The sequence below is a fragment of the Pseudopodoces humilis genome, chromosome 6, assembly GCF_049639895.1.
Source record: "Pseudopodoces humilis isolate 2021_Gansu_Grassland_sample_001 chromosome 6, ASM4963989v1, whole genome shotgun sequence".
In the NCBI taxonomy this organism is placed as follows: Eukaryota; Metazoa; Chordata; class Aves; order Passeriformes; family Paridae; genus Pseudopodoces; species Pseudopodoces humilis.
Genome location: NC_142205.1, coordinates 72117250 through 72127543, shown reverse-complemented (window position 1 = coordinate 72127543; position 10294 = coordinate 72117250). Strand labels below are relative to the sequence as shown.

Genomic DNA, 10294 nt, shown 5'->3' with positions numbered 1-10294 from the left:
TGAAGGGAGAGGAGCTCCTGTTGATTCAAGAGTGAAGCAAGGCCTCCGTTCTTGGCCTTGGGCTGTTTCAAATGGGGAGGGATCAGTGTCCTGACTTCTCTCCCACAGAGGCAGGGTTCCTGGACGAAGTGACCCAGGGCAGCTTCATGCTGGGCCCGGGCTACGACCGCCCCTACCAGCTGGAGTTCACGGTGAGGGAGCCCAAGAGCATCCAGCTGTACCAGCACCTCAACCTCAAGTGCTGCATCTGGACCTTCAACGCTTATCACGACATGACCGAGTTAATTGATGTCTGTGGGGTCTCTGTCACCGCTGACTTCCAGGTGAGAGGCCCATCCAGAGCTCTCCAGGTATCCCAGATCTCTCTCAGTTCTCAGGCACAGCTCTGCCTTGTATGGAGCTGCTGCTCTGCCCTGCACAGGTGGAGCGTGGCTTTCCCCCCCTCTCACCTGGAAGAAAACAGTGCTGTGTGCATTTATTTAATTTATTTTCCATTTCATTCATTTCCCATTTATTTTATTCTCTAAATCTTCAGAGTGCCAGGAAAATACTGGTTTTTTTAATGTAGGGCCATACTGGAAATACAAAACGTTCTCAGCTGGGCTCTCTTTTATAATTTGGACTGTGTTCTTGGCCAATAGAAATGAGCAGAGGACAGAGCAGAGGCGGCTCAGTCCATGCTCCACAACATGGGATATTTTAGCTCATTCCCTAATTAAGAGACCAGAAGCCAAAAATGTTCCTCTAGAAACGAGTGGCTTTCCCTATTTGGGGTGTCTCACTGTCCTCTCCTGGCTGCGTTATCCACCTGCAGCCCACTCCATCTCCCCCAGGCTCTCCCATTAAATTCCCAGCCCACATTCCTTGGACCAGCAACATCTCTCTTAATTCCTGCCAGCCTGGAACTTGTTCATGAAGTTTCCTTTTAAAGCTCCAATTGTTTGCACAAACCCAGAGGAGCCGCTTGGCCGGAGAAACTGCCCAGTGGAGCATGTGGAACCTGGCCCCAGCCAGGCTGGAACATCTCCCCGAATTCTCCAGGGCCTGCAAAGTACAGCTGCACTCTGCAGATAATAAATGGAGAGCTCTGGGAGGCCTGAGCAAGCAGAATTGCTCATTTTTAATTCACAGCCTTGGAAATCAGGGGGGTTTGGAGGTGAAATTGTGCCCAGAGTTCCTTTGTCCCGTGGTCCCAGGGAGCCTTAGCATCGCCCCTGGATTACAACGCAGGTTTGTCTGAGGTACCTGCGCGTAAAGAACGTCCAGAGTCACCTCTGACTTCACTGGAAGGTGCGTAACCCCCTTTTTGGGGTTTTATTGCCAGGTAAGGGACTCTGCCCAGTCCTTCCTGACAGTCCACGTCCCTCTCTACGTGTCCTACATCTGTGTGACGGCACCGAGGGGCTGGGCTTCCCCGGAGCACCACACCGAGATGGAGTTCTCCTTCTTCTACGACACCGTTCTCTGGAGGACAGGTGAGCCTGAGGCACTCCAGGGGCTATGGAAGAAGTGGTTCCTTCATGTTTTCCCCTTAGCTCCTGCACTGCCCCCAGAGTCCTGAGGGAGCGGGGAACTCGGAATATTGCCTTCCTCTGTGCTTGCGGGAGGCTTAGGCAGCCGATGGCTGACGGAGGGAGCGTGCAGCTGGCTCACTGGAGGGCGATCCCAGCTGAACCCTGCCTTGTGGAGGTGTCCCAAACGCTTCTGGGGCTGGCAGAGCCCAGCAGAGGAGAGCGAGGGTGCTGTGTGGGCTCCCAGTGGCGCTGTCCTTGCAGGGATCCAGACGGACAGCGTGCTCTCGGCCCGCCTGCAGATAATCCCCGTCTGCATCCGCGAGGACGGACGGCTGGTCATCGAGTTCAAGACGCAGGCCAAGTTCAGAGGTGAGGGCAGTGATCCTGGCAGGGACACAGAGCAGGGTCACACAGAGCTCTGCTCTGACGGCACAGGCAGCGGAACGAGTCCCCGTCCCCGCCGGGAGCCCCTCTGCCCCTGCGAGGTGGGGCCTCTCCGCGCTCTGCCTCCCGTCACCTCCTTGTCCTCCCCCAGGGCTGTTTGACATGGAGCACCACAGGATGCATCACAGGATGTCAGGTCCTCTTTGATAACTCCAGAGCACCTGGGAGGCATCGAATTTGCCCTGCAGCTGCTGTGGAGTGCTCGGACTTTTGATTCTCCCTACCAGCTCTGGAGAGCAACCAGCTCCTACAACAGGTGAGGGCTGGGGGTGCAGTCCCCTCCAGCAGCTTCCCCCACAGCACCACGTTCTCCCTGGTAGCCACGCCAGCAATAGCACGGAATGCTCAGGAGCTTGGTCAGAGCTGGAGCACCGTTGTACTGAGAGAAAAATCAGCTCAGCCTCTTGGAAAGGAATTTTTCCAGCAGTGCAGCCTGTGGATAGACTGATCCCAGAGTCACACTTGTCCCTCGGGGACTGCTGGATGACATTGCTGGGGCAAGGGAGAGGGTGAAGAGCTTTGAGCTGTGCTTGGTGACTGCAGGGTCTCCTGTCTGTTCCCAGGAAGGATTACTCTGGAGAATACACCATCTTCCTGATCCCCTGCACGGTGCAGCCCACGCAGCCGTGGGCAGAGCCTGGAGCCGAGCCCCTGCCCTGCCCGGCTCACGCTCCCGAGCGGTAAGAGGGCAGGAGGGCAGGCTCGGCCCCTTTGGGGTGCACACCTGTCCAAACCTCATCTCCCCTTTGTTTCCTTCCTTGTCCCAATTGCAGGTTTTTGATCCCGATCGCCTTCCAGCAGACAAACCGCCCAGTTCCGGTTGTTCGCTCCCTGAACACAGAGTTTCAGCTCTGTAACAACGAGAAAGTTTTTCTAATGGACCCCACCAAATCGGAAAGGTCTCTGGCAGAAATGGATTACAAGGGGGCTTTATCCAAGGGTAGGATTTACCTCTCCTCTTCTGCCTGTGCCCAGCGTTTCTGCTTTCACAGCTTCCATTCCCTGGAGAGGAAAGGGCAGAACCCACATGTAGCTTTGCCTCTTCTACAGCAATAATTGACATCTTACAGCCCTGTGAAAGAACGGCGTGCTCTGGCACCGCGTTTTGTCACTCCCACACACCGAGCCCTTCCCAAACAACCCAAACCCTTCTGAACACGGACACTTGGCTCTAGCAGCGTTTTCCTGCTTGGGAAATTTCACCTGCCCCTCTTTGTCCTGACCTCCCCAGGGCAGATCCTGTACGGGCGCGTGCTCTGGCACCCGGAACAAAACCTCAACGCCGCTTACAAGCTGCAGCTGGAGAAGGTCTACCTGTGCACAGGCAGGGACGGCTGCGTGCCCTTCTTCGACCCCACGGGCACCGTCTACAACCAGGGGCCCCAGTACGGCTGCATCCAGCCCCACAAGTACCTGAAGCACCGATTCCTCCTCCTGGTGAGCGCTCTGCTCCTGCTTCTTCCCGTTTGGGATTTGCTCTGGCAACCAGCAGGTGGTGGCTGCAAAGGGATGAGGAAGGGAGCCCGTGGGGGATGTTTTGTGCCGCTGCTGCTGCCAGCTGTGAACACCAGATCGGTTTTTGCCCACCCTTTGAGTGTGTTCCTGAATCGGTGCCCACGTGTAAGTGTGGAGATGGGGCATTCGGACTAGATCCCTGACACAGGTGTTTGGTGGGGCTCTGGCTTTCCAGCCTCCCTTGGGAAAGCAGACAGCATCCCTCACGACACTTCTCTGACTTTCCAGGACCGAAACCAGCCAGAAGTGACGGATGAGTATTTCCACGATGTGCCTTTTGACGCCCACTTTGCTTCCCAGCTGTCCGAGTTCCACTCGGTGAGCAGCATGCCCGGAGTTGATGGATTTACTCTCAAGGTGGATGCTCTCTACAAGGTATGTAGTACCCAGTGCTTTTGGTAGCCCAAAATGGACTTCTCTGTCCAGGACCTCCCAAACCCTTGGTGAATTGTAGACTCTGGGCCTTCACAATTCACCTCTGATACAAGAAATGAAGATGAGGATGTTAGTCCCGTAATTTCATTTTTTTTTTTTCCCTGAGGCACTCATGAGAAAGCTCTTTAAAAACACATTATTCATGTTCCTGAACGAATTAATGCCATTGCAAAGGCTGGACACCTCACTGGGTGGTCCGTGCTCCCGAGGAGCTCCCCTTGAACACCGAGGTGGAGCTGCCCCGGGGCGCCCCGAAGGCGGCGGGCGGGCGCTGCTGCACCGTCGGGAACCTTCATCCACCGAGGGACAGCGGCGGCCTCTGCCAGGGCCAGGGCAGGAGAGTGAAGCAGGTGCACTTGGAAGTCAAAGTCCACAGCAATTTGCACGACGGCACGGAAGTTTAATGGAGCACACGCATTGGGAAAAGCTTTTTATAAACTGTAAAATAAAGATAATCCAAAACTGAAAAGCCACGCGGGTATTTTTTTAGTCTGGTGAGGAGGGGCAGCTGTCAATTCCCCCTGCTCCCGTCTTAGCGACTGCACCGCTGCCCTCCCTCCGTGCTGCTCCAGCTCTCCCGGGCTTAACTGGGCAGGGTGGCGAAGGCATCTGCCACCCCTGGCACGTGGGACCGCTGAGCCAGCCGAGGAGCAGCCGGGTTCCTCTTTGTCCTCTGGAAGAGAGTAAAGCTGAAATAAAAAACCCGCTGTGATCGGGGTGTCCCTTCTTGCGCCGCCCCGCCGGTTCCCCTCATTCCCCTGGGGCGCGGCGGGCCGGAGCCCCACGGAGCTTGCTGCGCCGGGGAAGGGAAGGAGAGACGCGGGCGCCCAGCTCGGCTCGGGCCCCGCCGCGGCCTCGGGGCCGGCGGAGCGGGGGGACCGGGCCGGGAGCGCTGCGGGGCTGCGGGACCGGCCCTGCCCAGGCAGGGACGCCGCGTCCGCAGCGGGACCCGCAGCGCTCCCGCAGCCGGCACCGCCCTCCCGCGGCCATCCCGGGCCCGGTACCGATCCCGATCCCGATCCCGATCCGCCCCACGGGGGAGAGGCGGCACCGCCCGGGACCCCAGGGCGGACACCGGCAGGACCCGAACCCCCCCATCCCAGCTCCGGCTGTGGGCTCCGTCACCCGCTTTCGGTCAGCCCCGTCCCGGCATCGCGGCAGGAGGGGGAGTCGAGTCCCGGCGAGGGAGTGCCCAGTCCCCAGCCTTGTCTCAACCCCAATCCGGCCACGCTCCGCCGCCCCCGAGACCCGCCACCCGGGGCCGGCCGGGGGAGAGGCGGCACCGCTCCGCCGGCGGACACCGGCAGGACTCTGCCCCGCTGCAGACCCCGTCCCGAGCCGCGGCCCCGCCGCAGCGCGCAGGGCTCGGAGCGGAGCCCGCCGGGAGAAGCCCCCGGGCCGGGGCTCGCCCGGCGCCGAGCGACGGTCCCGGGCCAGCGGCACGGGGGGCGGGGCCGCATGAGGAGCGGGGCCACGGGACACAGCCCGAGCGCGCCTGGGAACTGCCGGGGGTCCCGGGCGGCGCCGCCTCTCCCCCATCGGCCGGATCGAGGCGCCATCGGGCCCGGCATCGGTCTCGGGCCCGGCATCGGTACCGGGCCCGGGATGGCGGCGGCGGTTCCCGCTGCGGACGCGGAGCCCCCGTGTGGACTCGGGACCCCGCAGGGCGCCCTCTGGCAGACACGGAGCGCCCGCTGCGAGCGCGGCGCCCCCCGGCGGCCCCGGGACAGCGGCACGAGGGGGGCGAGGCCAGGGAGGGGCGGGGCCGGCACAGGTGCGAGGGGCGGGGGCACGGAGCGCGTGCGCAGCTCGGGACAGCAGAGCGCGTGCGCGGCGCGGGGCCGCCTCAGGTGTGCGGGACGGGGCCGACACAGGTGCGAGGGGCTCCAGAGCGGCTGCGCGGGGCGGGACCGAGGGCACTTAAACCCCAGAAGGGCGGCGGCCGCCATTTTCTCCCCAGTGCCGCGAGGAGCCTCCGATGAGGCTGCAGCCGCTCCGATGAGGCGCTTCTCTCTCCTCTCTGCTTTTCTCCTTTCTCTGCTTTTCCCTTCTTTCTGCTTCTCTCTCCTCTGCTTCTCTCTCCTCTCTGCTTTTCTCTCTCCTCTCTGCTTTTCTCTTTTCTCCGCTTTTCCCTTCTTTCTGCTTCTCTCTCCTCTGCTTCTCTCTCCTCTCTGCTTTTCTCTCTCCTCTCTGCTTTTCTCTTTTCTCCGCTTTTCCCTTCTTTCTGCTTCTCTCTCCTCTGCTTCTCTCTCCTCTCTGCTTTTCTCTCTCCTCTCTGCTTTTCTCTCTCCTCTCTGCTTTTCTCTTTTCTCTGCTTTTCCCTTCTTTCTGCTTCTCTCTCCTCTGCTTCTCTCTCCTCTCTGCTTTTCTCTTTTCTCTGCTTTTCCCTTCTTTCTGCTTCTCTCTCCTCTGCTTCTCTCTCCTCTCTGCTTTTCTCTCTCCTCTCTGCTTTTCTCTTTTCTCTGCTTTTCCCTTCTTTCTGCTTCTCTCTCCTCTGCTTCTCTCTCCTCTCTGCTTTTCTCTCTCCTCTCTGCTTTTCTCTCTCCTCTCTGCTTTTCTCTCTCCTCTCTGCTTTTCTCTTTTCTCTGCTTTTCCCTTCTTTCTGCTTCTCTCTCCTCTGCTTCTCTCTCCTCTCTGCTTTTCTCTTTTCTCTGCTTTTCCCTTCTTTCTGCTTCTCTCTCCTCTCTGCTTTTCTCTCTCCTCTCTGCTTTTCTCTCTCCTCTCTGCTTTTCTCTTTTCTCTGCTTTTCCCTTCTTTCTGCTTCTCTCTCCTCTCTGCTTTTCTCTTTTCTCTGCTTTTCCCTTCTTTCTGCTTCTCTCTCCTCTGCTTCTCTCTCCTCTGCTTTTCTCTCTCCTCTCTGCTTTTCTCTCTCCTCTCTGCTTTTCTCTCTCCTCTCTGCTTTTCTCTTTTCTCTGCTTTTCCCTTCTTTCTGCTTCTCTCTCCTCTGCTTCTCTCTCCTCTCTGCTTTTCTCTTTTCTCTGCTTTTCCCTTCTTTCTGCTTCTCTCTCCTCTCTGCTTTTCTCTCTCCTCTCTGCTTTTCTCTCTCCTCTCTCTGCCTCTCTCTCCCCTCTCTGCTCTTGTCCCCAGTCTCCCCCTCACACCGCCCGCTCCCTCTCTCCTCTCACCTGCCCCCCCCCCACCCTGACCTCGCCTCTGTTCCTCCTCTGTCTCTTCCTCCCGCTCCCTCCTCACCCGACCCAACCTGGCTCTGCCCTCCGTTCCCCTTCTGTCCCCGCTCCCTTCCCCTGCTCCTTCTTTCTCCCTTCCGCCGTCCCTGCCCCAGCAGCCCCGGCCTCTCCCTGTCTGCCGTACGGCCCTGTTTATCCGTGTCCCCCTTCTCCCCTCCTTGTCGGCGCTATGGCCCCTCTGTCTCTGCCGCCCCTTCCTTCTCTGTCCCTTGTCCCTTTCTCTCTTCCCCCGCAGCCGCGGGGCTCGGGGCGCCGGATAATAAAGCCCAGAGGGCCAGAGCCGGCGCTCCCGGCGGGAATCCCTGCACGGGGCCGGAGCCCGCGGTGCGGGTCCCCCCACGCACAACACGGCCCCACACTGCCGGGTGTCCCCACATCACACTGGGGGCTCCCGGGGGAGCCGGGGCTGGGAGGGGGGCTTAGGGTGGGCCCCCTCCTCCGGAGGGGTCCTGGGGTGGGTTAGCGAGGGTTGGGGGGCTGCGGGGGGGTTTGGGGTTGGGGGGGTTTGGGAAGGGCCCCCTCCTCTGGAGGGGGTCCCGGGTGGGGGGGGGGGGGGGGCGGGTAGGGTGGGCCCCCTCCTGTGGAGGGGGTCCTGGGGGGGGCGGTTGGGAAGGGCCCCCTCGTTAGGAGGGGGTCCTGGGTGGGGGGTGGGTTAGGGAGGGCCCCCTCCGGAGGAGGGGGGCCCGGGGAGGGGCGGGGGGCGGGCCCCCTCCGGAGGGGGCCCGGGGTGGGAGGGGCTGGGGGGGTCTGCCCCCCAAAGCCCCTCCCACCCTGGGCCCCCCCCTCCGGAGGGGGCCCGCCCCCCGCCCCCCCCCCGGACCCCTCCTCCCGCCAGGGGCCCCCGCGGTGCGCGGGAGGGGGGGCGGGTGGGGGGGAGGGGGGGCGGGTGGGGGGGAATAGAAGGGGGAGTGCTGTTGTTTGACACAAATGTGCAATTACAGTGCAGAGCAACATGACCCCCTCTGCTGCCCCCCCCCTCCCCCCCCCCCCCCCCCCCCCCCCCCCCCCCCCCCCCCCCCCCAGGGGCCCCTGTCCGGAGGAGGGGTCCTGGGGAGGGGTCGGGTCAGGCCCCGCCCGGAGGGGAGGGCCCAGGGTGGGAGGGGCTTTGGGGGGCCGACCCCCCAGCCCCTCCCACCCCGGGCCCCCCCCTCCGGAGGGGGCCGCCCCCCCGCCGCCCCCGGGGACCCCCCCCCCGGGAGGGGCCCCTCCCTAACCCACCCCCCACCCAGGACCCCCTCCTAACGAGGGGGCCCTTCCCAACCGCCCCCCCCCAGGACCCCCTCCAGAGGAGGGGGCCCACCCTAACCGCCACCCCTCCCCCTCCACCCGGGACCCCCTCCAGAGGAGGGGGCCCTTCCCAAACCCCCCCAACCCCAAACCCCCCCGCAGCCCCCCAACCCTCGCTAACCCACCCCAGGACCCCTCCGGAGGAGGGGGCCCACCCTAAGCCCCCCTCCCAGCCCCGGCTCCCCCGGGAGCCCCCAGTGTGATGTGGGGACACCCGGCAGTGTGGGGCCGTGTTGTGCGTGGGGGGACCCGCACCGCGGGCTCCGGCCCCGTGCAGGGATTCCCGCCGGGAGCGCCGGCTCTGGCCCTCTGGGCTTTATTATCCGGCGCCCCGAGCCCCGCGGCTGCGGGGGAAGAGAGAAAGGGACAAGGGACAGAGAAGGAAGGGGCGGCAGAGACAGAGGGGCCATAGCGCCGACAAGGAGGGGAGAAGGGGGACACGGATAAACAGGGCCGTACGGCAGACAGGGAGAGGCCGGGGCTGCTGGGGCAGGGACGGCGGAAGGGAGAAAGAAGGAGCAGGGGAAGGGAGCGGGGACAGAAGGGGAACGGAGGGCAGAGCCAGGTTGGGTCGGGTGAGGAGGGAGCGGGAGGAAGAGACAGAGGAGGAACAGAGGCGAGGTCAGGGTGGGGGGGGGCAGGTGAGAGGAGAGAGGGAGCGGGCGGTGTGAGGGGGAGACGGGGGACAAGAGCAGAGAGGGGAGAGAGAGGCAGAGAGAGGAGAGAGAAAAGCAGAGAGGAGAGAGAAAAGCAGAGAGGAGAGAGAAAAGCAGAGAGGAGAGACAAGCAGAAAGAAGGGAAAAGCAGAGAAAAGAGAAAAGCAGAGAGGAGAGAGAAAAGCAGAGAGGAGAGAGAAAAGCAGAGAGGAGAGAGAAAAGCAGAGAGGAGAGAGAAAAGCAGAGAGGAGAGAGAAGCAGAGGAGAGAGAAGCAGAAAGAAGGGAAAAGCAGAGAAAAGAGAAAAGCAGAGAGGAGAGAGAAGCAGAGGAGAGAGAAGCAGAAAGAAGGGAAAAGCAGAGAAAAGAGAAAAGCAGAGAGGAGAGAGAAAAGCAGAGAGGAGAGAGAAGCAGAGGAGAGAGAAGCAGAAAGAAGGGAAAAGCAGAGAAAAGAGAAAAGCAGAGAGGAGAGAGAAGCAGAGGAGAGAGAAGCAGAAAGAAGGGAAAAGCAGAGAAAAGAGAAAAGCAGAGGAGAGAGAAGCAGAAAGAAGGGAAAAGCGGAGAAAAGAGAAAAGCAGAGAGGAGAGAGAAAAGCAGAGAGGAGAGAGAAGCAGAGGAGAGAGAAGCAGAAAGAAGGGAAAAGCAGAGAAAAGAGAAAAGCAGAGAGGAGAGAGAAGCAGAGGAGAGAGAAGCAGAAAGAAGGGAAAAGCAGAGAAAAGAGAAAAGCAGAGAGGAGAGAGAAAAGCAGAGAGGAGAGAGAAAAGCAGAGAGGAGAGAGAAGCAGAGGAGAGAGAAGCAGAAAGAAGGGAAAAGCGGAGAAAAGAGAAAAGCAGAGAGGAGAGAGAAAAGCAGAGAGGAGAGAGAAGCAGAGGAGAGAGAAGCAGAAAGAAGGGAAAAGCGGAGAAAAGAGAAAAGCAGAGAGGAGAGAGAAAAGCAGAGAGGAGAGAGAAGCAGAGGAGAGAGAAGCAGAAAGAAGGGAAAAGCAGAGAAAGGAGAAAAGCAGAGAGGAGAGAGAAGCGCCTCATCGGAGCGGCTGCAGCCTCATCGGAGGCTCCTCGCGGCACTGGGGAGAAAATGGCGGCCGCCGCCCTTCTGGGGTTTAAGTGCCCTCGGTCCCGCCCCGCGCAGCCGCTCTGGAGCCCCTCGCACCTGTGTCGGCCCCGTCCCGCACACCTGAGGCGGCCCCGCGCCGCGCACGCGCTCTGCTGTCCCGAGCTGCGCACGCGCTCCGTGCCCCCGCCCCTCGCACCTGTGCCG

At 61.2% G+C, this 10294-nt stretch overlaps 1 protein-coding gene across 1 annotated transcript; it reads left to right on the top strand.

The window, feature by feature from the left end:
* The first annotated feature begins 1500 nt into the window (after positions 1-1500).
* On the top strand, positions 1501-4377 carry LOC148184242 (extracellular matrix organizing protein FRAS1-like). The gene is made up of 8 exons (XM_088056995.1): positions 1501-1522; positions 1776-1883; positions 2067-2214; positions 2522-2638; positions 2732-2898; positions 3190-3395; positions 3702-3848; positions 4015-4377. The coding sequence occupies exons 1-8, from the start codon at positions 1501-1503 to the stop codon at positions 4372-4374; spliced, it is 1275 nt and encodes a 424-aa protein (XP_087913121.1). The 3' UTR covers positions 4375-4377.
* Positions 4378-10294: the final 5917 nt, after the last annotated feature.